This window comes from Capsella rubella, unplaced genomic scaffold (assembly GCF_000375325.1).
Source record: "Capsella rubella cultivar Monte Gargano unplaced genomic scaffold, Caprub1_0 scaffold_6, whole genome shotgun sequence".
In the NCBI taxonomy this organism is placed as follows: domain Eukaryota; kingdom Viridiplantae; phylum Streptophyta; class Magnoliopsida; order Brassicales; family Brassicaceae; genus Capsella; species Capsella rubella.
In genome coordinates, this window is record NW_006238918.1 from 9,352,892 (window position 1) to 9,379,813 (window position 26,922).

General features: G+C 36.8%; 5 protein-coding genes across 9 annotated transcripts; 4 read left to right on the forward strand and 1 right to left on the reverse strand.

The window, feature by feature from the left end:
• Nucleotides 1-82: 82 nt before the first annotated feature.
• On the forward strand, nucleotides 83-4,576 carry LOC17881996 (threonine--tRNA ligase, mitochondrial 1). The gene is made up of 20 exons (XM_006289361.2): nucleotides 83-360; nucleotides 465-702; nucleotides 795-854; nucleotides 1,052-1,141; nucleotides 1,224-1,298; nucleotides 1,410-1,538; nucleotides 1,622-1,711; nucleotides 1,800-1,888; nucleotides 1,964-2,060; nucleotides 2,143-2,229; nucleotides 2,339-2,423; nucleotides 2,719-2,813; nucleotides 2,911-2,943; nucleotides 3,031-3,117; nucleotides 3,224-3,316; nucleotides 3,390-3,482; nucleotides 3,596-3,817; nucleotides 3,933-4,004; nucleotides 4,101-4,172; nucleotides 4,258-4,576. Exons 1-20 carry the CDS (start codon nucleotides 122-124, stop codon nucleotides 4,351-4,353), a joined length of 2,142 nt encoding a protein of 713 aa, XP_006289423.1. The 5' UTR covers nucleotides 83-121; the 3' UTR covers nucleotides 4,354-4,576.
• A 1,777-nt stretch (nucleotides 4,577-6,353) lies between these two features.
• On the forward strand, nucleotides 6,354-12,070 carry LOC17881584 (protein EFR3 homolog B). 4 transcript variants are annotated; one of them, XM_023780444.1, is made up of 18 exons: nucleotides 6,354-6,557; nucleotides 6,998-7,145; nucleotides 7,318-7,392; nucleotides 7,490-7,605; nucleotides 7,706-7,820; nucleotides 8,031-8,159; nucleotides 8,261-8,502; nucleotides 8,609-8,805; nucleotides 8,900-9,336; nucleotides 9,421-9,798; nucleotides 9,888-10,037; nucleotides 10,155-10,233; nucleotides 10,309-10,433; nucleotides 10,521-10,712; nucleotides 10,881-11,015; nucleotides 11,098-11,223; nucleotides 11,314-11,508; nucleotides 11,702-12,070. In XM_023780444.1, coding segments are annotated over exons 1-18 (2,967 nt in total). In that variant the 5' UTR covers nucleotides 6,354-6,555; the 3' UTR covers nucleotides 11,828-12,070. The 4 variants fall into 4 exon arrangements, with proteins under 4 accessions (XP_023636212.1, XP_023636215.1, XP_023636213.1 ...); XM_023780447.1 differs by having other exon boundaries at nucleotides 7,006-7,145; XM_023780445.1 differs by having other exon boundaries at nucleotides 6,354-6,553.
• A 169-nt stretch (nucleotides 12,071-12,239) lies between these two features.
• On the forward strand, nucleotides 12,240-17,920 carry LOC17884266 (lon protease homolog 1, mitochondrial). The gene is made up of 19 exons (XM_006286756.2): nucleotides 12,240-12,684; nucleotides 13,027-13,092; nucleotides 13,509-13,694; nucleotides 13,793-13,858; nucleotides 14,011-14,052; nucleotides 14,164-14,286; nucleotides 14,372-14,470; nucleotides 14,550-14,615; nucleotides 14,691-14,777; nucleotides 14,884-14,923; nucleotides 15,108-15,279; nucleotides 15,444-15,568; nucleotides 15,691-15,821; nucleotides 15,919-16,023; nucleotides 16,128-16,241; nucleotides 16,318-16,485; nucleotides 16,597-16,698; nucleotides 16,774-17,421; nucleotides 17,511-17,920. Exons 1-19 carry the CDS (start codon nucleotides 12,259-12,261, stop codon nucleotides 17,691-17,693), a joined length of 2,949 nt encoding a protein of 982 aa, XP_006286818.2. The 5' UTR covers nucleotides 12,240-12,258; the 3' UTR covers nucleotides 17,694-17,920.
• A 198-nt stretch (nucleotides 17,921-18,118) lies between these two features.
• LOC17881243 lies at nucleotides 18,119-22,563 on the reverse strand. Of its 2 annotated transcripts, XM_023780448.1 has the most exons (7): nucleotides 21,993-22,563; nucleotides 21,785-21,904; nucleotides 21,558-21,676; nucleotides 21,202-21,257; nucleotides 19,517-21,100; nucleotides 19,223-19,334; nucleotides 18,119-19,009 (listed from the first exon to the last, which is right to left on the reverse strand). In XM_023780448.1, the coding sequence occupies exons 3-7, from the start codon at nucleotides 21,664-21,666 to the stop codon at nucleotides 18,327-18,329; spliced, it is 2,544 nt and encodes an 847-aa protein (XP_023636216.1). In that variant the 5' UTR covers nucleotides 21,667-21,676; nucleotides 21,785-21,904; nucleotides 21,993-22,563; the 3' UTR covers nucleotides 18,119-18,326. The 2 variants fall into 2 exon arrangements, with proteins under 2 accessions (XP_023636216.1, XP_006287063.1); XM_006287001.2 differs by lacking the exon at nucleotides 21,785-21,904.
• A 2,598-nt stretch (nucleotides 22,564-25,161) lies between these two features.
• Nucleotides 25,162-25,817, forward strand: LOC111829918. The gene has a single exon (XM_023780016.1). It carries the CDS (start codon nucleotides 25,162-25,164, stop codon nucleotides 25,801-25,803), a length of 642 nt encoding a protein of 213 aa, XP_023635784.1. The 3' UTR covers nucleotides 25,804-25,817.
• The last annotated feature ends 1,105 nt before the right edge of the window (nucleotides 25,818-26,922 follow it).

The window sequence follows — 26,922 nt, forward strand, 5'->3', positions numbered from 1 at the left end:
AAACCGAAATCACAAAATTTTAAGTCGGTTTGGTTCGATTTTATTTTGTCACCACCCCCTGATGGAAAAAAAAAACCCTAGAGGTCACAAAAGATAACATAAACCTTTGCAACGGCTTTTGATGCTCCTTCGTCTTACGGCTCGCTCTATTCGTCGTTACACCTCTTCTTCTACTTCGTCTCCTCTACCAGCTCTCTTCTCTTCTGCGTCTTCGTTTTGTACTGTTCCATCAATGGCAGCTAATCATCCAAAGGATGAGGCGTATCTATCCGCCGTCATCCCCAAACGTATCAGGCTCTTCGAGCAGATCCAAGCTAATCAGCTCGAGAATCTTAAGTCTATGCCGCACGATCCGATCAAGTAAATACGATGGCGATGATTATATTTATCAGTGTGATTTGGTAATCTAGAGTTTCAATTTGTTTCTAGAAGATTGATTTTGATTTCTGGTGTCGTGTGTCTAGGATTACTTTGCCAGATGGGAATGTGAAAGAAGGGAAGAAGTGGGAGACAACTCCAATGGATATCGCTGCTCAGATTTCAAAGGGTTTGGCTAATTCTGCACTGATTTCAGCGGTCAATGATGTTCTTTGGGATATGAGTAGGCCATTGGAAGGTGATTGTAAGCTTGAGCTTTTCAAATTTGATAGCGATAAAGGTCGCGACACTCTCTGGCATTCTAGTGCACACATTCTTGGTCAGGTATAAGAGTTTAAATCTTATCGGATTTTCCAAAGTTTTTCTCTTTGTGAACGATTCGTTTATGATAGATTTGGGTGTGATCTTGGGTGCAGGCTCTCGAGCAGGAGTATGGGTGTCAGCTATGCATAGGACCATGTACAACGAGAGGAGAGGTAAAAAAACAGCTTACATTGTGCTAATTGTTACTTGTTTGTATGACATGTTCCATCGTTTGTAAGATTCAGTTTTTTTGGGCTCTAATATAGAAAAAAAGGAGGAAAGTGGAAACCATTGGTCTTGTTGTTGGTGTTTCAATGAAGTTGAGAAAATGTGGCTATCGCTGATGTTAGTAATGGATTTGTTATTGCAGGGTTTCTACTATGATGGATTTTATGGTGACTTGGGCCTGAGCGACAATCACTTTCCTAGCATCGAAGCAGGTGCTGCAAAAGCTGCTAAGGTATTGTAATGAAAATGTAATGATATATGTCACCCAACTTTTAGTCATATTTTTTTATTGGGTTGATCGCTTCTATTTTCAGGAAGCACAACCATTTGAAAGGATTGAAGTGACTAAGGATCAAGCACTCGAGATGTTTTCTGAGAATAATTTTAAGGTGGGTTAAGCTGTGTATGATTATCACTGAATTTTGTTTTGCTCCTGTAACCGTACATTCATTTCTGATACCTGTTTGTTTGGACTCATAATTCTGCTCTTAATCATCTAGGTTGAAATCATCAATGATTTGCCTGCGGACAAGACCATTACTGTCTACAGATGTGGTCCATTGGTGGATTTGTGTCGTGGACCGCACATACCAAACACTTCCTTTGTGAAAGCGTTCAAGTGTTTGAGGGTGATTTGCTATTTTTATCTCTAGGAGCTACATCTCAACAGATTCTAGTTTTGTTCTTATGCTGACCATTTTCTTTTTTTCAGGCCTCATCAGCTTACTGGAGGGGTAGCAAAGACCGTGAGAGCTTGCAGAGAGTTTATGGGATATCTTATCCTGATCAGAAGCAGCTGAAGGTACTCATATTTCTTAAGTACTATGGCTGCTATGCTGTGTCATAAGTATGCATAATATATATTTGTATCTTCCAATTGGTCCGTACAGAAATATCTTCAATTTCTGGAAGAAGCCAAAAAGTATGACCATAGACTATTGGGCCAAAAGCAGGAACTCTTCTTTAGTCATCATCTCAGGTACTTCATTGCGAATTTACTGTGCTTTCCTCTTTGTGTTTCACTGTACTAATATCTGCCATCTTTGAGCTCCAGCCCTGGAAGTTATTTCTTCCTTCCACTCGGCACTCGTGTATATAACAAGCTGATGGACTTCATTAAAAAGCAATACTGGCAAAGGGGTTACACAGAGGTTTTTATTTTATCTCTCATCAGTCATCACATATTTAATATACTTGATGAGTGGGGATCGCCTAATAACCTTGCACTGGCAGGTCATTTCACCAAATATGTACAACATGAGTCTGTGGGAAACATCCGGACACGCCGACAATTACAAGGATAATATGTTCACGTTTGATGTAAGAGTTAATGAAAGCTTAATAGTCTACTTGACTCTGTTAATTCAACAAGCAGCTATCTAAGTTATATGCTACGCATGAATGACTTGTCTGAATGTTCCTTATGTAGATTGAGAAGCAAGAGTTTGGGCTCAAACCTATGAATTGTCCTGGTCACTGCTTGATATTCCAACATCGGGTTCGTTCATATAGAGGTGTGACTCCATTCCTTTTGTGCTGTTCGATATCACCGAAAACAGTTCTATTACTGATATTAGTTGTAGAAATCAAAGTTAACTCCATGACAGACTGTCAAAACTCTCGTGGATTACCTTGTGTTGATTTTTTCAATGACAAGAGACTTTCTCCAAAGTGTAATTTTTTTTTTGTAACCTATCATCAAGGACAATATGGCTTATGTTTTCCCTATAGAAATCTTACTAAAGAAGTTGTCTATCATTTATCTTGACTGACACCATCTTGGTACTGCATATATGATCTGATATGTAGAGTTACCTATCAGACTGGCCGACTTTGGAGTGTTACACCGCAATGAGGCAAGTGGAGCACTTAGTGGGTTGACACGTGTCCGACGGTTCCAGCAGGTATATTTTGTATCCTTGTTTACTTTACTTTATTACCATTTTTCCCTTCCACGGTACATATCTGTTACTCAACATAATGTTTGTATACTTTTTTCAGGATGACGCACACATATTCTGTACAACGGAACAGGTTTGTGATATAAGTTTCTTCTCTGGTAATGTCGAAGCTCCTTTTCTCCCATATTTTGTTGTTAGAAGTAATCTTATATATTTGCAGGTTAAGGAAGAAGTGAAGGGTGTTTTGGAGTTTATTGACTATGTGTACAAAATTTTTGGGTTCACCTATGAGCTAAAACTTTCCACGGTACCATATTTGATGATTTCTTCACCAGTGAATCTACAAAATCCCATAGTCTTTGGGTGACATGTTTCTAATTACTCTTTATTTGCATGGTTAATTTAATTTTCAGAGGCCAGAGAAGTACCTTGGAACTTTGGAAACATGGGATAAAGCTGAAGAGGATCTCAAAGAAGCTATAGAAGCTTTTGGAAAGCCATTAGTGGTATTGGCACTTGTTGAATACTCAAGTCTGCTCACAAATTCTGCATTCATTCTAATATGTGCTGTTTTGGCAGTTGAACGAAGGAGATGGGGCATTTTATGGCCCAAAGATAGACATCACAGTTTCTGATGCAATGAATAGAAAATTCCAGTGTGCTACTTTACAGGTTATGCTCTAAAAGTCTTTTTGGTTTTTTTTTTTTTTTCTCTGTTCTATGCGTTTCTCTTGCTGTAATCACAGTGCAGGAGTTGATTATATATTTCTGGTCGCTTCTATCAGCTTGATTTTCAACTTCCGGAACGCTTCAAACTGGAATACGCAGCTGAGGACGAAGCGAAGAGGGGTAGACCTGTAATGATACATAGAGCCGTGTTGGGATCTGTGGAACGTATGTTTGCCATATTGTTGGAGCATTACAAAGGAAAATGGCCCTTCTGGATTAGTCCACGCCAAGCCATAGTTTGCCCTATATCAGAGAAATCTCAGAAATATGCAGAAAAGGTTAAGTTTGTGATTTTCGCTGTACTCTTTTATTGAGTTGAGTGCCTGTGGTTCATATTGACTTCTTTGCAGCAACTAATCTCGAGTGTTTATTTTCGCACATTTATTCAAACAGGTGCAAAAGCAAATTCATGATGCTGGGTTCTATGTTGATGCCGACTTAACAGACAGAAAGATCGACAAAAAGGTTAAAAAATCGATCATGCTCTAAGTTATGTCCTGTAGTTGGCTGGTGATTCGTAAGATTGACTTGAGTGATGATGATTTGTGGCTGTGTTTGTAGGTGCGAGAAGCTCAGCTTGCACAGTACAACTACATCCTTGTCGTGGGTGAAACTGAAGCAGCTACTGGACAGGTTAGCCATCCTTATTCAGAATCTCTCTAGTGCAATTAGTTTCGTTTTGTGTGAACACATTTAAAGACCACCTTCACATTTTCAGGTGAGTGTTCGTCTGAGAGACAGTGCAGCCCACTCGGTGAAGAGCATTGAAGATTTGCTGGAAGAATTCAAGTCCAAGACTGCCGAATTTGTCTGAGATCCAACTCCTGAAAAAATTCAACTTTTGGTTTTTGCAAATCAGAGTCTGCCGAGATTTTAAATGTTTATCTTTTTCATTAAACCCCATATTAGAATTTCCATTGATTTCACTGAATTTTGTCTGTTTGTTGTCCTTTAAACTCAAATTTAAGAATGGAAAAAAGTAACAGACCCATGATTATCAGTGAACATTCATATGATTGTTATACATTAACGAACCATAACGTATCCAATTTAATTTCCGTTCTGCATATTTCTAATTTTTTTGGTTAACTGATAACCGAGCCGACCTAAGAATAAGAATCGAAGTCCCCCATTCCTTGAAAGCGTTTGGGTTCGGTTCGGGTATTTTGGGTTTAGAGACGTAGAACCGTTCGAGTATTTCTAGATATCCAAAATTTTCAAAACTCAAAATTTGAATATCCAAATATGCCCAAATATACAAAGAACTGAATAATTTTGACATTAGTTTATTATAAATATATACTAGGATTTACCCCGTGGTACACCACGGGTCCATAATTTAATATATATCTTTGGTTGTTCATTTTCGTAATTGGTTTATATAATTTAGTTTTGTATATGTTTATTTCATTTAATTTAATACAATTTTATAAATTTGTATTATAAGTAGATTCATATATATATGTGGTAAACTCGTGGTACATTGTGACACGATTTGTTGTAAATAAAAAATTATATTTTAACTTAACCAGTAAAAGATTTTAAATATAGACAACCCGCAGAAAATATAATAATATTTATGTAAATTAAAACTCGTTCAATCATATTTATGTACAATATTATTATATTTTAAATATCTGTAGAGTTAAAATATTAATAATAATTTTAATTTTTTTAGAGTTTAAATATTTTTCATTATTTTAATATTCTATAAAACTTAAATAAAATATCATATTTTTCAGCTTTTTAAAGTTTTAATATTTATCACATTTTAAACTTGTTAAAAATTAAAATTTATAATATTCTGAAACTTTTTAAATTTTTTTATTGTCCTTCAATAAAGAACCAGGTTAAGCTAATAAAAATTTTAATTTGGATACTTGAGAAATCAAAGTTCATGCTCATTTTTAGTTGTAAACATATTAGTCTTATTTATAAAGGGTTTGAACTATTATCTAAAATTTTCTATCTTATGTAGACGTTGTACATATATTTTTTCCTTTATTGATTTAGTCAACTCCGTCCGTTTTCAAAATTTTAAATTGCAAAATGTGTGGAAAAAAATTTGTATTTTTATTATAAATATATTGTATGTAATAATATAAATTTAAAACAAATAAAATTATATAAATATATTGGAGAGAGATTCGGTTTATTAAAGAGGGATATTAGGAAATTTTTTGATGTAATAAATATTTGGTTTCTAATTTTGGGATTTGCTTGTGATTTAATTACCAAATTTACTTTTAAGTTTTGTTATTTATTCAAATGGCAAGAGTTTGATTATGAAAATATTAAAAAATAAAAGGTTATAAGCAAAAATAGATTTTAATACAAAATGTACTTTAAAAATGTTAAGATAGATTTTACTAATAAATTATTACTATATATCTATATTATGGATGTATTCGGGTATCCGTTCGGATTTCGGTTCGAGTTCAGGTTTGGGTTTTCGGATTTAGAGATATAGACCCGTTCGGTTATTTTGGCCAGGCCTACTTGAATTGACCATCAATTTATGTTTTTGTTGGAACAAGTTTAACTCCAAAGATCATGTTAATTTTAGGGTGAGGAGGATTAGGTCGGACTATATTTTGGTCATTCGTTAATAATGAACAAAAAAAACCAAAATAGTTCGAATTTTTGTTGTCAACAACGACAACAACCAACTTGTTAGCTTCTGGATTCTAATTGATGGAGCATTCTGACACAAGACAGGACACAAGACTCTATTAAGCTACTTCTGCTTTTTCTCTCTACTGAAGAGAAAAAAAAAACATTAAAAACTGTGACATCCTCACGTGCTCTGCTCTCTCTCTCTCTCTCTCTCTCTCTTTCTCTCTCTCGCTAATTGCAGTTTGTATCCAAATCCACGCGCCTTTTTCGTCTCTCTCTCTCTATCTCTCTCTCTCTCTCTATCTCACTTTTTCTCATTAGTTTAATCAAATCTTTGAAACCAGTTTCTAGTTTCCACTTCGCCTCTCTCCTTCAGATCCGTCCCCTTGGAGCTCTCTGTATGTGTGTCTTCAATTCTCTCATCTCTTTTAAGCTTCTTGCTTGATTTCTCGTCTTCTGAGATTACCTTGGGAATTAAGCTAATTTTTTTTTTTTTTGGTTAGGGTTTGTATTTTGGAAATCGTGTAATGCACATTTGTGTTTGATCTTTGTTCCTCTGTTTCCTAACGCATTGATTCATTCATACCAAGTTTTTTGTTCTCTCCTCTTCCCATTCGTTAGGTTTTTGATGTTTTTTGAACCTTCGATGTCAAAGTTTGAATTTTGAATTTCGAAAAAGTATATTTTTCTTCAATTTACTCATACTCATAAAGTTTTGATTTTTTTTTTTATTTTGCTCTTCTCCTCTGTTTTGTCTTGGTTTAGTAACTTTGGGTCCTCTAGGGTTTACTGAAGCTTTTATGTCCTCTTCTTTTGATGTTCTAACACTATCTTCTGTGAAGGTTTGCAGAGAAAATGGGGTTTATCTCTAGGAATGTCTTTCCAGCCTGCGAGAGTATGTGCATTTGCTGTCCAGCTCTCAGGTCGAGATCTCGTCAGCCCGTCAAGCGTTACAAGAAATTGCTGGGTGAGATCTTCCCTAAATCCCCTGTAAGTGTCCTCCTTTAAGCTAAAGTTGCCAACTTTTGGTTACCTCTTTGCTTCAGACCATCTCTCTCATGTGTATTTCACTGCCTAAGTTTCATCTCATATAGGTTTTGATTTGTGAGTTTGAAATCATGCTTGAGTATATTTTCAACTTACTTTTATGAATTTTCTGTAGGATGGTGCTCCAAATGAGAGAAAGATCGTCAAATTGTGTGAGTATGCTGCGAAGAACCCAATCCGTATCCCTAAGGTATAGTTTTGGTTTTTTTGAGTCTTACTACTTAGTTGGTTGGTGAGGAGGAGTCTTTTGTTTAAGTTCAGCTTATTGTGTTTTGTTGTTGTCACAGATAGCTAAGATTCTTGAAGAGAGGTGTTACAAGGACCTTCGATCTGAACAGATGAAGTTCATCAATATTGTTACCGAGGCTTACAACAAAATGCTTTGTCATTGCAAGGATCAGATGTAAGCTTTCTAATATCTGGCAAAGTCATTAGCAACATTCTATTGCAGCATTACTTTAATGATTCTTAAACATTTGCGTGGTTTTTTCCTCTTATCTAAGGGCTTATTTCGCTACAAGTTTGCTCAATGTGGTTACGGAACTACTTGACAATCCAAAGCAGGACGCACCGACCATTCTTGGATGCCAAACATTGACGAGGTTCATTTATAGTCAGGTAAAATATAATTGAAGAATATTAGGAGAACTAGGAGGGTTCATTCTTAGACACATACCTAAGTTGGAGAACTAGGAGTTTCATTCTTAGACACATACCTAAGTTGGAGGCTTTGACTGATTTAACAATTAGTAAAGTTCATTGCTTCTACACATATACTAGTCTATGTTGAAAACGTGAAATTTCTCACTCTTTATCTGGTATTTACAGGTTGATGGAACTTATACTCACAGCATTGAAAAATTTGCGCTCAAAGTTTGCTCATTGGCTCGTGAAGAAGGTGAAGAACATCAAAAACTGTGTCTGAGAGCATCTGGCCTGCAATGCCTTTCAGCGATGGTACTAGAGCTAGTCCTTTTAATCTTTCAAATACAGTCAATCTTACTCCCAAAGTATCTGTCTGGTTTTAATATGTTTTCTTATGTTTGCTTCTTCATCAGGTGTGGTTTATGGGAGAGTTTTCACATATATTTGCTGCTATTGATGAGATTGTACATGCCACTCTTGATAATTACGAGGCAGACATGATTGTTCAAACCAACGAAGACAGGGAAGAGCAAAATTCTAACTGGGTAAATGAAGTGATAAGATGTGAAGGCCGAGGAACAGCGGTTTGTAATAGCCCTAGCTACATGATTGTCAGACCGAGAACAGCAAGAAAAGATCCGACTCTATTGACTAAGTAACTGACTCAATTCTCTAATTGTGGCTGTGATATACATTTTTGTTCTTTCTGTTGTTAAGTGCCTCATTCTCTTCGAATTTTCGTGATTTTTTAATTGTTGCAGAGAAGAGACTGAGATGCCCAAAGTTTGGGCGCAGATTTGTCTCCAGAGGATGGTTGACCTGGCCAAAGAAAGCACAACTCTGCGGCAAATCTTGGATCCTATGTTCAGCTATTTTAATATTCGACGCCAATGGACTCCACCAAATGGGCTGGCCTTGATAGTTCTGTCAGATGCAGTATACTTGATGGAAACCTCTGGTACCTTCTTTATGTCTTGTCTTCATTTTTTTTGTTAGAATATTGGTTTTGTCTAGACGCATATGTGTAATAGTTATGTTTCTTTATTTATTAGGGAGTCAGCAGTTGGTGTTGTCGACTGTTGTACGCCATCTTGACAACAAACATGTTGCCAATGACCCTGAGCTCAAGGCTTATATCATACAAGTTGCTGGTTGTCTAGCAAAGCTGATCAGGACCAGCTCGTACCTTAGGGACATAAGCTTTGTTAATGACTTGTGTCGGCACCTGAGGAAAAGCTTTCAGGCGACAGCTAGATCAATTGGAGATGAGGACCTCAACTTGAACGTGATGCTTCAAAACTCTATTGAAGATTGTCTGCGGGAGATAGCCAAAGGAATTGTTAATACACAGCCCCTATTTGATATGATGGCTGTTTCAGTTGAGGGGCTTCCTTCTTCCGGAATTGTTTCACGCGCAGCTGTTGGATCACTGTTGATACTAGCTCATGCAATGTCTTCAGCATTATCGCCATCTATGCGTTCACAACAGGTAAAACTATAAATTTTTATTTATCTTCATAGTTTTTAACATTATATTTACAGATGATTTTAATCCTTATTAATTTTCATACAGGTTTTCCCAGATGCACTTCTTGATGCGCTTTTAAAAGCAATGCTGCATCCAAATGTCGAAACTCGTGTGGGAGCTCATGAAATATTTTCTGTAATTCTCTTGCAAAGCTCTGGTCAATCTCAGGCTGGACTTGCATCAGTGAGAGCTTCTGGCTATCTTAATGAATCAAGGAATTGGAGGAGTGATACAACCTCTGCGTTCACATCTATTACTGCTCGATTAGACAAGCTCAGGAAGGAGAAAGATGGTGCCAAGATTGAGAAGAATGGTTATAATAATACTCATGAGGATCTTAAGAACTACAAATCGTCCCCAAACTTTCACAAGTTGAATTCCATTATTGATAGGACTGCTGGGTTTATCAATCTAGCTGATATGGTACCACTTTTCTTTGCTTACAATTGGATGTTATAAACAGAACCATCACATGTTTATGCAATTGTCTGATATACTGTCTAATGATGCAGTTACCATCAATGATGAAGTTTACCGAAGATCAAATCGGGCAATTGTTATCTGCATTTTGGATACAGTCGACTCTTCCTGATATATTACCTTCCAACATTGAAGCTATTGCTCATTCTTTCAGCTTGGTGCTTCTTTCCCTGAGATTGAAGGTCAGCATCAAAAGTTTCTCCTCTTTTCTGGATCTCTTAATGTTTCACTTTCACATAGGAGAAATCTTCACCTTCATGTTGCCATACTTAATCCTCTCATGATCAATTTAATTGCAGAATCCTGATGACGGGCTTGTTGTTCGAGCCTTCCAGCTGCTCTTCTCATTGAGGAATCTTTCTCTGGAACTTAATAACGGTATTTATTGATGACACTCTCTTAATTGATCAAAGTTTTGGAAATTTCTTATAATCGAACTTTCTTTATTGCCAGGCACATTACCTACAGTTTGCAAGCGGTTAATCCTTGCTTTATCCACAAGTACGCTGATGTTCGCTGCCAAAATATATCAGATTCCTCATATTTGTGAAATGCTGAAGTCCCAACTTCCTGGTGATGTGAGTTTTCAATGTGTTGTTTCCATAATCACTTTCATTTCATGGAGATTGTGTAACATAGCATTATTATGTGCATTAACTTTTCAGGTGGATCCCTATCTATTCATTGGCGATGACTTACAACTTCACGTAAGACCACAGGCAAATATGAAAGATTTTGGGTCCTCAGGCGATAGCCAGATGGCTACTTCAATGCTGTTTGAGATACGAAGCAAAGTAGAACTGTCCAACACTATTATAACCGATATTGTTGCAAAAAATCTACCTAAGATTTCGAAGGTAAATCTCATATTTTCTGTTTCTCAGTGAACATTAGCTTTGAAGCCCCAATATCGATTCTCTCATGTGTAATTGTCCAAGACTTGAATGATCAATGGCTTTAGGCACCAGTAAAGAGTATAAACCTAATGATTCTTGTGCTCATTTGATTTATAACTTTTTTTTAAGCTCGAGGAAGCTGATGTAAAGATGCAACTCTTGGAGCCATTCACACCTGATGATGCCTTTATGTTTGGATCACGGCCAAATGTTGAATCTCAACCAAACCAAAGTATCTCTAAGGAATCTCTATCCTTTGATGAGGTAACTATTCTCTAAAGACCCATATTCTTTGAGATTTTGATAATAATTAGAACTGTATACACTTGTGTTTCTTTTGTCACAGGACATACCTGCAGGTTCAATGGTTGAGGACGAAGTGACGAGTGAACTCTCTGTGCGTTTTCCCCCAAGAGGATCTCCTTCACCATCTAATCCCCAAGTTATCAGCATTGGCCAGCTTATGGAATCTGTAAGTGTAGACTGCATTTGACATAAAGAAGAAACTGGCTGATATATATATATGTGTTGTCTTACGATTGGTTTGTGATTTGATGTCTAGGCGCTTGAGGTGGCTGGTGAAGTGGTTGGGTCATCTATCTCTACATCTCCGCTTCCTTATGACACAATGACAAACCGCTGTGAAACTTTTGGGACTGGTACAAGACAGAAACTCTCAAGGTGGTTGGCCACTGAGAACCGCCAGATGAACGGGCTCTACAGAAACTCACCAGAGGAATCATTTGCACTTGAGAAGGTACTTAACAGCTGAGTTGGGTATATATGTTACCTTCAAACTGTTGCATACCAAAACCTACTTATAGTTAACAGATAGAACTACAAGCTGTTCAAAATCTGCTATGATCATATACTTTATGATACCGTATAGGCTGGTTAAGAGAAAGGTTGAAACTTTATCATATCTTACACGTTGATACACGGTGTTACAGGTAGTAGAAGATGATAACATCTATGGAAGGGAATCTGGAGTGTTACAGGATTCGTGGTCCATGATGAGACTACCTCCAGCTAGTCCCTTTGACAATTTCCTCAAAGCAGCAGGAGCCGGAAGATGATTCAACTAACTTGATGATATATCAAAACTCTGTAGAAAGTGTGTAATCTTGTTGTTGTTATTACGTTTGTAGAGAGCTAACTATCTAGGCCAAAGCACGTTGCTTCTCTGTTTTTAAAACAGACACATCTTGTAGTGATCTCGAATCAGTAGTTGTCAGTAGTAATGTAATGCTTGTTTCGTTAGGTCAAGAATTTTACTGTTGTTGTTGTGACTTGTGATCAAAGAACCAATGCTTTCTATTCTCTTCAAAGTTCATACATTTACTAATGCCGGTGACTGAGACGGCGATCACAGCTTTGATTAGAGACCGGTTTGGTTTTCTGATAACCGGGAATCAGAGAACCGACATCAAAACGACGTCGTATATGTTGCAAATGGTGTTGTCGTCTCTACTGCCTTTAAAATTGGGGTTTTGCTTCGTCGGGGTTTATGAAGGGCTTTGATACTAATCTTCGTCTACAGGCTTCTTCTCCAGACTTCTCCAATGGTTTCTTGCCTAAAAGGCAAAACCTTTTAAACCTCAATCTCAGAAATTGCTATCACAGATCTTTCTCTCCCACGATGTTAAAGCTCTTCACTTCTTCCGCTTCTCGCGTCCACCATTTGACTCCGGCAATTAGGGTCGGGTCTAGCTCTGTGGAGTCTCCATTGTTCAAAGCGTTGAGTCAGCTCACTGGGTGGAATCGAAGATCTGCTTCATTGGGTCAACGTGTTTTCTTCTGCTCCGAGCCAACTGATGGAGAGGCGGCGGCTGAGGCTGAAGCTAAGGCGGTTGAGTCCGATTCTGAAGGGTCTGACTCTAAATCGTCGTCTGCGATTGTGCCCACTAACCCTAGACCCGAGGATTGTTTAACGGTTAGTTTAATTTTGTATTTGCTTTAATGATCTTTGGCAATTTAACTGTATAGGCAAATCTCATCCTTACTGAAATGATTACAAAGTTGTAAAATTTGGTTAAGACTGAGTGCATGGTCTTATGGGATGCTTTTTCATCTTTGTTCTATTAGTGGAGAAAAGTTGAAGCGTTTGATATTGTATGCTCTTCCATGGTGGTTTTGTATTGCGTAGAGCATTTTTGAATCTAGATTTGGTGGTTTCTAGTTATCAGTCTAGCAAAACCAGTGGCTTTTGTGAATTTTATACATTTCAGTTAGACTTATGATTCTCTTGATGGAGCTTTCTGTTGTTAAATTGCAGGTTCTAGCATTGCCAGTGCCGCATAGGCCTCTTTTCCCTGGTTTTTACATGCCAATTTATGTCAAGGTATGTCAGTTCCTCCTTTTCTGGCCATTAGACATTCGTTGAAATTACTTGCGTTGTCTAGCCCTAAAACTTCATTGACTTCTCTCTATGTTGGGCTGTATCTAGCCTTAGACTTAGAGTCGGTATCTTCTTATTTGGTGCTAAGTACAACCAGCATCAGTGATTATCAAAGTGGACACCTCAGGTTCTTCGAACTGCTGGTTATTTTTCTATGTATATACAGAGATTTTAGCTGCATTAGATGCATTATTAAATACCTCTTTGTTTCTTATATTGAAATAATTCCTGCTTGGGTCATTTGATGGACAAAATTGCTTTAGAACTATTCCCCTCTAATTAAAGTGGTAACATGAACTTAATAGTTTGGGAGATGCGGATATGGTGTCACTTACCTCCATGTGTTTTTTTTCGTGCAGGATCCTAAAGTACTTGCAGCCTTACAAGAGAGTAGAAGAAGACAAGCCCCATACGCAGGAGCTTTCCTTTTGAAGGATGACCCATCAACTGATTCATCTACTAGCTCTGATGCAGAAAAAAATATAAATGAGCTAAAAGGGAAAGACTTGCTTAACCGGCTTCATGAAGTTGGCACACTTGCTCAGGTAGTGTTGCTGTTACTGCTCTTTAATGTCTGTTTGATGTCCGTGTAATCAAAACATAATGCATAACTAGCATTACAAGTTCCTTGCTGATTTTCCAGATTTCAAGTATCCAAGGGGACCAAGTTATCCTTGTTGGTCACAGACGACTTCGCATAACAGAGATGGTAAGTTGGTTTAGTAACAGGGTTCTTCGTACTTGGTAGAATTTACAATTAAGAATGAAATCAAAGTTCAAAAGCCTAGCAATATCCTTTTCTGTGGTCTTTGGTTGATGAAGTTACTTTACACTTACGGGAGAAATGTTTTCTGTATACAGGTGAGTGAGGAACCACTTACCGTCAAAGTCGATCATCTTAAGGTATTTTTTGCTTCAATGCTTTTCCTCTTATGAAATGAGACTTTTGTTTGATTTTCCTTTTTCTTTTTGAGATTCTGAAGTCAGAAACCTTTTTTCTTGCTCTCTGTGCAGGATAACCCGTTTGACATGGACGATGATGTCATCAAGGCAACATCCTTTGAAGTTATTTCAACGCTTAGGGATGTACTAAAGACAAGTTCACTATGGAGAGATCACGTTCAGACATATACCCAGGCATGTTGTCTTCATAATTTTTACCTGTGCAGGTAAAAACATTTCAGGATACTTGTCTTAGTAGATGTCTTTCAAAATTGTGTAGCATATAGGTGATTTCACTTATCCACGATTAGCCGATTTTGGAGCTGCGATATGTGGTGCAAATAAGCATCAAACTCAAGAAGTTCTTGAAGAACTGGATGTAAGTAGTTTCACTATTGTTGTAGTTGTATGGTTTTCAATGCTTTGGCAATCTCTCATCTCTACTATTATCGACCCAGGTTCACAAACGTCTGCGGTTGACACTGGAATTGATGAAAAAAGAAATGGAAATTAGCAAGATCCAGGTACTATATCAAGGGGATACTTACCCACTAGCTGTTTAAATGAAACATGATTCAAATCTTTTGACCCATATATAGGAAACCATAGCAAAAGCAATTGAAGAAAAAATTAGCGGTGAGCAACGCCGATATTTGCTAAATGAGCAACTCAAGGCTATAAAGAAGGTGAATTTCAGCTCGCCTCACAAATTATGCTTGCTATTTTCGTCAACATATCATGTCTTTGTGGTATTATCATATTTGGTTTATTCACTCAAGTGATCCAATGCAGGAGCTTGGTGTGGAGACTGATGACAAATCTGCACTTTCTGGTCGGTGCTAACTTAGTATCATCAATTCCATGTATTCGTTTTATACCCTTGTTAGACGATTATTATTTCACTGCCTCATGGATCACCATGCATTCATGAGGCGTCAGTGTCGATGGTATGAGTTCGGAGACCCATACACTGTTGGTTGTAAGACAACTGTCACTTATACTCTGTCCATTTGCAGCAAAGTTTAGGGAAAGGATTGAGCCTAACAAGGAAAAAATTCCAGCGCATGTATTACAAGTCATAGAAGAAGAGCTTACAAAACTGCAGCTGTTAGAAGCGAGTTCAAGCGAATTTAATGTGACCCGTAACTACTTAGATTGGTTGACCATAATACCATGGGGAAATTACAGGTCTTTTGCACTTGCTTTTTATTGTTTTTTTTTTTTTGTTAAGTAAAGCAATAGGTCTTTATAAGAGACTGATAAAGAGAGGGATGACTCGGATGAGCAGCCATGCTCATCTCATGGTACCATGTGTTCACTAATTGAGGAATCTATTTGTATTAAACTTGCAGTGATGAAAATTTTGATGTTGTGCGGGCACAAAATATTCTTGACGAGGATCACTATGGCTTATCTGACGTGAAGGAAAGAATACTGGAATTTATTGCGGTTGGAAGACTTAGAGGCACTTCACAAGGTATGATACTATGATACTTGCACAGTAGTTGTGGCTCCTTTCTGATTTAATCTTGAATGATGAAAAAGAACTTTTCCTGGTCTATAAGCTTGCAGCTAAATTTTGAGTATATGTGTCACCAGGGAAAATTATCTGCCTCTCTGGCCCTCCTGGAGTAGGTAAAACTAGTATTGGTCGTTCTATAGCACGCGCTCTTAATCGCAAGTTTTTCCGGTTCTCTGTTGGAGGGTTAGCAGATGTTGCTGAGATCAAGGTATAACACCTTTTTTCTTTACTAGCACATTTTAGTCAAATGTTTTCGATTGAATCCTGTCCAAGAAACAATAAATCACTTGTAATAACGTGTTTAGGGGCATCGTCGAACATATGTTGGCGCCATGCCTGGAAAGATGGTGCAATGTCTAAAGAGTGTGGGGACAGCAAATCCTCTTGTTCTAATCGATGAGATTGATAAGGTAATATCTCGTTAGTATTGTGACTAGCTTCTTGAAGTTGATAGTCATCATTTGGTAGCTTCTTGTATTTTCTGCAATAAAATTGTTATATTTCTCCTTGGCAGCTCGGGAGAGGCCATGCTGGTGACCCAGCCAGTGCTTTGTTAGAGCTTCTGGATCCAGAGCAAAATGCAAATTTTCTGGACCACTATCTCGATGTTACTATTGACCTATCCAAGGTTATTAAGATGGATACCATTTGTTTCATATAATTCTAGGCTGTTTGAATTTAATTGCTGATCCATTTCCCTACAGGTTTTATTTGTTTGTACAGCAAATGTGATAGACATGATTCCAAATCCTCTGCTAGACAGAATGGAGGTGATTTCTATAGCGGGGTATATCACTGATGAGAAAGTTCATATCGCAAGAGACTATTTGGAAAAAACTGCACGTGGAGATTGTGGTGTGAAGCCCGAACAGGTCTCACTTTCATCCTATTCTCCAATTGTCTCTGCTTTTAACTTCAGGGGAGTGATTTTCAATGGATCACATACTTTTAGGATTTGCTCAATTTCTTCATACTGTTTGCAGGTTGAGGTGAGTGATGCAGCTCTTCTTTCCTTGATAGAAAATTACTGCAGAGAAGCAGGTGTTAGGAATCTCCAGAAACAGATCGAGAAGATTTACCGCAAGGTGAGTTTTTTTACAAGACTCTGAATGGTTTCCTCAAGCCCCCAAAATGTGACATCATTTATTTTTCGTTTGTAGATTGCTCTTAAATTAGTGCGTGAAGGAGCAGTCCCCGAAGAGCCTGTAGCTGCAATTGATCCCGAAGAAGCTGAAATTGTGGAATCCCCAGAGAACGATATTGCCAAAGAAAACCCTGGGTCCTCTGATTCTTCCCTTGACGAATCAAATAAAGAGGCCCAAACCGAGAAAATAGCGATTGAAAAGGTAATGATTGATGAATCAAACCTTGCAGATTATGTAGGGAAACCGGTATTCCATGCAGAGAAGCTCTATGAGCAGACACCAGTAGGGGTTGTGATGGGTCTAGCTTGGACATCAATGGGTGGTTCAACATTGTACATAGAGACAACTGTTGTGGAGGAAGGGGAAGGTAAAGGTGCTCTGAATATAACGGGTCAGCTCGGTGATGTGATGAAAGAAAGCGCACAAATTGCTCACACAGTTGCTAGAAAGATCATGCTAGAGAAAGAACCAGAGAATCAGTTCTTTGCAAACTCCAAGCTTCATCTCCATGTCCCTGCAGGAGCCACCCCCAAGGACGGTCCAAGCGCAGGCTGCACCATGATCACATCTTTACTATCACTTGCCACGAAGAAACCAGTTAGGAAGGATCTTGCAATGACCGGAGAAGTCACACTAACCGGAAGAATTCTTCCTATTGGTGGGGTAAGTTAGCAACTCCAGACCTGTCTCACTCTGTTAAATTATTGTTTTTGACAGAATTTGCCGCAAGTTTCTAATACAAAATCTTTCAGGTGAAGGAAAAAACTATAGCGGCTAGGCGAAGTCAGATTAAAACAATAATATTTCCAGAGGCAAATCGGAGAGACTTTGATGAGCTGGCGGAGAATGTGAAAGAAGGGCTTGAAGTTCACTTTGTGGATGACTATGCAAAGATCTTTGAGCTCGCCTTCGGTTATGACAAACAAGAAGACTGAGATAACAGACGAGCCACTTTCACTTTCTTCATCTTTGTTTTCTCCATCTCATCGAAACCACAAGACCATTCTTGATTCATTCACTTTTCTTTTTCATTCAAAAAGAAAGTTATCTGTATAACAAACTTTATGACTAGGGTAATTTATTTGTGGTTGGAACTTTTTTTTTGGTATATAACAAAAGCCAAATCATAGAACATCAAAATAATTTTACACTCTTGCTAGAAGCCATTGTTGAACAAAAGGAAAGATAAAGGGTTAGGTAAAGAGAGAACACTGTATTCTTAACTGGAAAACCCAAATTCGAACTTTCTCATTATGAACAGTCACTTCACTGCCATTTTCAAATAATGCATAAGGAAGTCTCCTCGTTTTGTTGTAGTTTGGAGAACTTAGTATATTTCCTTTGCGCAACTATGACAATCTTGGAGGAAGCAAGATTCATACCTAATACATACTATTACATCAGAACGAATGAAGGAGAATTGTCCTATTATTTGCATTTCACTTGATAAAAGTAGAAACATAAACGAAGGAATGCTCATGAATTACATCGTGGGAGAATGGTCCAAGATATTGGCTACTTACACTTCATCTCAATTCTCATGTCAAAGAAACTATCAGAAGAAGCATCTAGAATACCGTGAGAAGATCAGGCTCTACTAAAGCAGAAACTAAGCCTCCCCTTTGTCTCAATGTTCTTCTTTGAGTACCTGAGACAAGATCATTAACCAAATCATCAACCAACGTCGATACTATCTCCGCCTCTATGTCAATGCCTTCTTCATATGTCTCTCTCTCGAAATCAAGCCATCGCCCTTCAAAATTGCTCATCTCTTTGTCAACAAGCTCATCCATCATAAGCTCTCTCATCTTCTTCAACCCATGAATCTCTCTGTTCAGTTCTTCTGCTAACCAATCTCTTTGTTCAAACAAAAACCCACCTTTGCCTAATAGCCCTCTGCAGCTACCCATAAACATTCGCTCGCACTTGAGCACTAGGCAATTATTGACAAAATCAAACAGTGTTTTTCTGTTGATTTTGGCTGCTGTTGCTTCTCCCCTACCTTCCATTTCATCAAAGAGACTCGCAGGTAATATGTCAGTAGCCATCCCCAGAGCAAATTCTTTCACCATCAGTTGGTCAGAGCTGAGGATCTCAGATATGTACTCAAGCTCCCAGTCGAGTCTTTCTTCGGCTTCTGAATAAGTAAGTGTTATTACAGATTCTGAGAGCTCAAACTCGTCATGTACTTGGTGCGACTCATTTAATGAAACCCAGGTGAATTCTTGATCTGATGAGGACTGTACTGTCCCTGTAAAGCCCAAAGTGTTAGACAGGATAAAGCTTTGTTTAAGCTATAGAATTACGCCTTGTTTCTATAGCGTGCAAGCATTATTTTGGCACAATACATGTAGCTTAAGGATTCAAGTTTTGCAAAATGAGAGTTGACTTTATAATATGCATTGATCTTATCGATTCTTCGGTGGAATATTCAAAAGTTAAATCGTGGGAGAAGAAAACGAACCATATTCTACAGCCTGTCCGCAATCTGAGAAACCCTTGCTGCAGGAGCTTCTGAGATCATCTGATTCCGTCACAGTGCTAATGCTACTAACGTCGTTCTCTTCTGCTTGTATCTTTATTTTCAGAAGAAATTACACAAAACATAATTAGCTAGAAAGCCTTAAATAATGTAAATATATTTACACTTAGGAAACAGTGCCAAGGTAATAAATATATAGAATGCTAAATATGACAAATAAGAATTTGCATATAGATTGGATACTATATCTCTTAGCTGCATAAGGAAGAAACTAACCTGGAATTTTTGTTTGTCGTAGAATGAAGTGCAGTCAGAAACAGATTCACTCTCTGGTAAAACTTTATCCAGACCGTTTTGAGAAATCATCCCGTCCACCTCATCCTTTGGAAAGGAACATGAAGACTCTTCTTGGGTCAGGCTACAGCTAGAAGACTCAAGCTTAGATGTCAGCTCCCTGAGCTTTTGCTCCAACAGAACATTTAAGGAATCGCCACCAATCACATTGAAACTAACTGCAGAGTCTGTGTCTTGATCAATTCCTTGGGTGGAAGATAGTGAATCAGATGATAAACCTTTAATGGGGGATGAGAATGTGAACGAAATCACATCCATTTCCTTTTTCCTATCATCTTTGCCTTTGCTCAAGCCACCATCAATGGTGATGTTACACTTGATCAAATTTTCACTCCTTTTGGTCAGTTTATCATCAGAGATACCAGATTTTTGCATCCCATTTGGGAGCTTTTTGCTGCGTGGAAGAGTCTTTTTGCGTGACAAAGACAAAGAAGTATTCTTTTCCATCGAGGCCGTAGTTAAGCCCGACTGCTTTGATATCGATCCACTTTCCACTGGACCCTTGTTTACAACTTTGGTATTTACTTTGCTGCTTTTTTGGTTCGAAAAAGAGGTCACTGAAGGTTGGTTGTCTCTGCAGTTCTGTTTCTGGTTATTCTGCTTAAGCATACTCTTTCCCATGCTAATGTGAGCTCCTCTAAGACCATTCTGGCTTCTGACAATGGACTTTTTAGCTTCTGCCTTCTCCTTTTGGTTTCCAGAGTTTCTGGTGACACTTAAGGGCGTTGTACTGGCCTTTGCTTGTGCGGATACATAAGATGGCTTCACTTTACCCTTCAAACCATTAGAACTGCTATTTCCCATGAACTTACTAGTTGAGGGTGTCGTGAGTGATGTTGAGGTTCTCTTCTCGTTGTGCTTTGCACTTGGGTTCTTTAGGTTGAAGGTATCATTGGAGATTTGACGGCTAGACACTTTCTGTGCAGCTTCTAATTTATCTCTTAAATCTTGAATCCTCATAGGAACTGATGAAGGAGAATTAGATGGTGAAAACCGTGTTCTAGCAACAATCCTAGGACTTGGTTCAATCATTCTTGAAGCGGCTTCCATTACATAAATAGGGTTCCTGGATGGGACAAACCCAGGACTCCGTATAGGAGACAGGTGTCTATTGTTCGTAACACATATCGGTTTAGCTGACCTGGGAGGAAAAGTCTCAGATTGAAACCGTTCAATCGGTTGGTTGCGGCCATTATTCGTTCTTGAATCCAAATGGTCCCAGGAAATACCATCATAGTCACTACGGAGATTTACATAACCAAGATTCTCATATGCATCCCATCTGTTGGTGTTTCGTGAAGTTCTGAGGGAAAATGGATCAAGATCGGGATTATATCGAGGTTCCTGGACATTTGGTACAGGTAGAGACTCTAAACCCATAAGTCTTGCAACCACACTTGGGGCTCTTGTCCCCTGTCCATCATCACTGGTAACAGAAGATGCACAACAGCTCGAGTCACTTCTCGGGTTGTAACTTGTACTCTTTCCAATCTCATCAACCTCAATCTGAACAAAACATAACATCAAACAAAATCGGTCCCTCTCATCAGCTAAACTAAGCCGAACACCACTTTACATAAACAAGGAATTGTATTGAGATAACTCACAAGAGAAACCCTTGACTTCGAGAGGTTTTGCGTAGTCTGTTTTGTCTGCTTTGATTCTTCAGGTAGAAAAACAAGAAAATGATCAAACCTGAGATTACAGACTATAAAACCAAACAAGATAGAAACAGACTTTCTCATATGCACAGCAATATGAATCAAATAACCAAAATGTGTTACAAACAGAGATCTTGAAAACAAACGCAGCATTGTCTTTAACCAAAAACAAATCCTTCAATCAAAAAGTACAACATTGTCTTAGACCAAAACATTTCTACATGCCACAGAGTTCACAAGAACTGAACCAAACATTTCTAACTATTTGCGAACATTACAAAAAGGCAATACTGCAGACACACCTGAGAGTTCCGAGCTGCTGGAAGAGAAAAGCTTCTTACGAGATTTTCCAGGCCAATCAATTAAATTAAAAAACCCTCCTCTGGATCGTTTCCTTTCAACAACTTCCATTTTGTTTCATCTACAGATAACACAATCACTGAATCATTTTCCTGGGATATAAAACAAGCCAGATGCAGCAAAATATAATCTTGATTCCAGCACAGCAGAGAACCACAAGAAACCATACCAAAAATTGCATAAAATCTCAATAATTCACCCAACTCTCAGCTGAACTAAATGAAGATTAAGACAGTTCAGGTTTTATCTACATTCAGATGAGGCCACCACAGAATAATAGAGAACATAGCTGTGAAGAGGAGACCAACTCAAACAATTTAACACATAGAAAAAACTTGAATTTGCTAAATTAGATCAAACATGAACCCAAAATTTACCTATCGTTTTAACTTCAGATGCCAAAGTCTTCAACTTTAACTTAAGGGCTCATTCGATTTGAGTTAATTCCACAAACCCTTGTAGAGAACTGAACCAAATCCGAAAATTTTGACAACGGGAACAAAAACCCAGAAATGCAGAGGACTGTTCACGCACAAAATCGATTTAAAAACCTAAACTTTAGCGTCGTAACAAGAAGATCTAGCCCTAAAAGCGACCAACACACTAGGGAGGGGGTCTTGTGTTCCCCAAACACAGCAATTGAGAATTGGAATCGATGAAAAGGTTAAAACACCAATGAATCTTTTAGAAGAAAGAGAGATTCTTGAGAAATGGGTCAGACTCAGATCAGGGAAAAGGTTAAATCAAACGAGGACGAAGTAAGGTTGATAGATTTTTTCTAAAGATTTGTGATTTGGGATTTGGGTTAGAGAAGACAGAGCAATAGAAGTGCAGACGCAGCAGCAGAGAAACTTGAAAAGAAAAGAAAAGAAGAAAAAAAAAACAGATACTTCACAGTGTGGATTGATGTGACGAGAGAAGAGAGCGAAGAGTGAGAGAGGAGAGAGAGAGAGAGAAACAGAGTGTGTTTGAATTTTTTCCAGTTTCTCACTCCACCTCTAAATTATTAAATAAATGTAATACTTCTTTTAATGTTTATTTCATTTTATAAGTTTGCTGTCTCGAATTTATTGTTTACAGCTTTGAGCTTTCAGTAAAATATATAATAAAAAAATTGCAAAAATTGAGTTTAATATTTGCAGTGGATAAAACGAACGAAACCGTTACTAGCGAATTAGTTAGAAAGTTGAAACTGTTACTAGTGAATTATTTAGGGTCTGCATGGTTTACTATTATGGTCTAAGGAAAAGATATCAGCTGTTTAGTCCACTCTACGACGAATAACAAACCGCTGTGCACTAACTCTATTTGTATGTAAAATGATATGTTGTTGATCGGTAACTTTTTCTTTTATTTTTATTAGGTTTACATTAATATGGACATAATTTGTGAATTAAAATATAAAACGATCTAATTCGTATAAGGATTTGTCCGTCTTTAACTCGCTGTAACCAGGACTTCTAAGTATTAAAAAAATAAATTACAATACGTTTAATTAACGTACAATAGGAAATTGTAAGTTAGAGTGGTAAACTATTACGAAATAATGTAAAATTATAAGAAAAAGCAGTACACAAAGTTGTATAGAAAAACTGAAGATTCGAATGGTTGTGGCATTGAAACACATGAATTTTGATATAGTCTCTCCGTTTTATATTAAGTGTCATTTCAACTACATATTAAGTTTTACGTTTTAATGCAAATGTTTGACAATATTTCCATTTTATCTTTACTATTTTAAATTTTTAATGTATTAACCAGTGATTTTTTTTTTGGTCTAACATATTAATAAATAAATTTGTATATCCCAATTAATATTACCATTCAAATCTTAAGAATAATATTTATCAAGATTACATTAATTCATCTATATAATTATATTTTGACGAAAAAAAATATTTTAATAAGTTTTGTGATTAGTAACAACAATACATTTATGTCAAAACGATACAGGATTATCGATAAAAACAATTATAAGAGATATGTACATATGTTGTAGCAAACTGAGAAATAGAGATGATACATACGTTTCTACTTTTTCAGTTATAGAAAAAGGCAAAAACTTTATAGTAAACAGTGCATATGTCTCTTAATATTGCCAAATCGTAATAGTTACTTACTATATACTATACTCTCTATCATGCTTTTTTGGATTTTGGGAACCACGGAATCGGTTTCCGGGCTCCCCCACTTTTGAATATTGTACATTACTAGTATCACATTTTGACATTTTCCATTATTGTTATTACCATAATGCTTTATAGATCTATTACACCCAAAAATATTATATATATGTACCATTTTGCAAATTGGTTGTTGTCGACCACCACCGTTTTAGCATTTTGTCGACCACTTTCTAATTTTGTTTCTTGTTGTTACCCAAAATAGCACTCGTTTGTGTGTATAGACTATAGTTGTCTTTGGTCCAAAAAAAAAAACGACTATAGTTCTCTTTTCTTACTTTTGTTAGTTTACTTAGCTAGGGTAACGTAATTAGAGGTATCTTAGCCCTCTAATATACTTCCAATAATGTTGGTCTTACACGATAAATTTGTATAAAACTTACATGTGTTACATGGTAACATGACGTTTCATAATTCATAAGAATTAAGGTTAATGTAATTGATATGACTATTCATATTTTACATGATGTATATATTGTATAATATATATTGTATATTAGCACTTCTAGCTAAGCAAAGCTGGCGCCTGTTACAACATCCATCTTCACTTTTAGCCAGAGTCTATAAGGCTAAATACTTTGCTAAAACAGATCTGCTAAGTGCTACTGCAAAGTCCAACTCAAGCTATGCCTGGAAAAGCATTCTCCAAGGTAACCTCCTTATCTCAAAAGGCATTAGATATATAGTTGGAAATGGAGATCAGATTAATGTATGGCTAGACCCTTGGTTGTCAACAAACCCACCTAGACCAGCTTCAGGACCAGGAGCACATATGTTTCCTCATTTGAAAGTTAGTGATTTGTTGACACAGGGCAGCTGGAATACCAACCTTCTTCACTCCCTTATATCTCAGAATGATATTCCTCTTATATTGAATACTCGTCCTTCTTTTACTAGAGTCAATGATGTTATTACATGGATACACTCAAGAGATGGAGAATATTCTGTTAAATCTGGATATCATCTTATGCGTAAGTTAACTCACAACCATTCCTCAGATAACATCATTGTACAGAAGCCTTTTTCTAAAGTGTGGAGTTATAACATTCCTCCAAAAATTAAGCATTTTTGGTGGAAATGTATACATAATGCTCTCCCAACTGCAGAGAACTTAAAACGCAGAAAGATGATTGGAGATGATACCTGTCAAAGATGTGGAGAAACTACTGAAGATGTAAATCATCTTCTATTCCATTGTCGAGTTAGTAAGGAGATATGGGCTTCCTCCTTCCAACTTTCAAATACAGGTTCATTTCTATTCACACCTTCTCTTGATCAGAATATAGATAAGGTAATGAGTCTTAACAGAAACCATAGAAAGGATGTAAGTATTTTCCCTTTCATTGGTTGGCGTATCTGAAAAATGCGTAATGACCTTATTTTTAATAATAAGAGATGGTCCATCCCAGATACTATAAATAAGGCTCTTGTTGAGTTTAATCTCTGGAAGGAAAGTTTGGATACTCAAATAAAGAGTCCAGAGAAGGTTCCTGAATTAAAACCAAGAGAAGTACAACATATAAGAGATTCTTCTTCTGACATTAGGTCTATCATACAGAGCTTTAAGCATCACTGTTGTTTCGTTGATGGTTCTTGGGTATCACCAACGGACTGTGCAGGTATTGCATGGATCTTGTATGACAATAAAGCTCAGCCAATACTAAAGGGTTCAGCATCCATCAGTCCAATGAGTTCGCCACTTGAGGTTGAAGCTGAAGCTCTAAGACAAGCAGTGCTAAATGTAAGAAGGCTTGGATATGACAATGTTATCTTCTGTGGTGATGCATCAATCCTATATGACAACATAAAACTACGAATGTTGAATGCTCCTAAAGGCTGGTGCAAAGATCACTCTCTGATCGCAACTCTTAGTCAGGATATAAGGAATATGGCTACTAGTTTCAAACATGTATCGTTTTGTAAAATCTCTCGTTCTGTAAATTATGCAACGGATAGTTTAGCCAAAAATGCTAGAGTAAGAAAGTTATGTCCTGTAATATGTTAGAACTCTATATCTCCATCTTCCTATAAATAAAATGTTAAGTTGCCGACAAAAAAAAAAGATAGAGAAAAATAGTTTGAATAGTTGGACCAAAACTATTAATGCTATTGGAGTTATTAGGGTGTTAAGAACACGACACGTCTTTTGGATCAACTTATCAAAAATGTTGAACAATGACACGTATATTTTGCTTTCAAGCCTTTGGAATAATCAGCACATATATGTAAGACCTTCCTTATTGATGTTTTAGATAAGAAAACAAACAAATGTATGTTTCAGATTAATTTAATGTTCTCACTTTTCTATACTAATTAGTTTTTATATTAAAAATATTTGTATATTGTAGTGTATTGTTGGTTGACTTATGTTTATGTGGATAATTAAAGATGTTTTGTTTAGACAAAAATAAATAAATTTATGCGTAAACATCTGAGGAGTACTTTACATTCCATTACTATTATTCTTGACAAAATTTGATATGCTTAAGTACAAAACATTTTTTTTTTGGTAAAATAAGTACAAAACATATCTCTCTTTGAGTTGGCTTTATCATCTATGCATATCATATCATACAAATTACGAACAAAGTGAACTAAAATGAACAAAGAAAAAATACATAACTATATAATATGAAATGAAATTAAAATCATATCTATTAGAAACATACTTGGATTTTTCAATTATGATTACTAGCAAAGTAGCAATAATATATACAACCCTCGGCCCATGTAACTACTTTTGCTTTGTCTCGTTTGCTTTCCACAAGATCCATTATGTATATTACATTGACAGTCTATTATAATATTTTTCAAAATACTCGTAATTATACCACTTTAACTTTAGAAATAAATTGGATTTATATAACTTCTTGCAAGGGACGTTAAGGCCACGAATGTTTTCTAGTTTTTAAATGAGTTTTAACTTTTGGTTTTTGGTTTTTGGTTTTTAGTTTTTTAGTTTTTGATTTTTGCTGTAGATTTTAGTTTTTGCAAAATCTTGAATGGTAATTTGTTTAGTTTTTGGTTTTATATGAAAAAAATAAAAGTTAATAATCAATAAGAAAATGTCACGTAATATTGTTAGAAAGCTGAAAAAATAGTTTTTAGATTCTATGAAGCAATT

Excerpts from the sequence above, each read along its gene's own strand:
- LOC17881584 (XM_023780444.1), top strand. Across the intron at positions 7,821-8,030 it reads CGAGGTTCATTTATAGTCAG|GTTGATGGAACTTATACTCA; the intron begins GTAAAATATAAT and ends TGGTATTTACAG. Across the intron at positions 11,509-11,701 it reads AATCATTTGCACTTGAGAAG|GTAGTAGAAGATGATAACAT; the intron begins GTACTTAACAGC and ends ACGGTGTTACAG.
- LOC17884266 (XM_006286756.2), top strand. The coding sequence starts at position 12,259 with ATGAAGGGCTTTGATACTAATCTTCGTCTACAGGCTTCTTCTCCAGAC. Across the intron at positions 13,695-13,792 it reads AAGTTGGCACACTTGCTCAG|ATTTCAAGTATCCAAGGGGA; the intron begins GTAGTGTTGCTG and ends CTGATTTTCCAG. Across the intron at positions 14,616-14,690 it reads TGGAAATTAGCAAGATCCAG|GAAACCATAGCAAAAGCAAT; the intron begins GTACTATATCAA and ends ACCCATATATAG.
- LOC111829918 (XM_023780016.1), top strand. The coding sequence starts at position 25,162 with ATGCGTAATGACCTTATTTTTAATAATAAGAGATGGTCCATCCCAGAT.
- LOC17881243 (XM_006287001.2), bottom strand. The coding sequence starts at position 21,666 with ATGGAAGTTGTTGAAAGGAAACGATCCAGAGGAGGGTTTTTTAATTTA. Across the intron at positions 21,101-21,201 it reads CGAAGTCAAGGGTTTCTCTT|ATTGAGGTTGATGAGATTGG; the intron begins GTGAGTTATCTC and ends TGTTTTGTTCAG. Across the intron at positions 19,335-19,516 it reads ACGACAAACAAAAATTCCAG|ATACAAGCAGAAGAGAACGA; the intron begins GTTAGTTTCTTC and ends CTGAAAATAAAG.
- LOC17881996 (XM_006289361.2), top strand. The coding sequence starts at position 122 with ATGCTCCTTCGTCTTACGGCTCGCTCTATTCGTCGTTACACCTCTTCT. Across the intron at positions 703-794 it reads GTGCACACATTCTTGGTCAG|GCTCTCGAGCAGGAGTATGG; the intron begins GTATAAGAGTTT and ends TCTTGGGTGCAG. Across the intron at positions 1,712-1,799 it reads CTGATCAGAAGCAGCTGAAG|AAATATCTTCAATTTCTGGA; the intron begins GTACTCATATTT and ends TGGTCCGTACAG.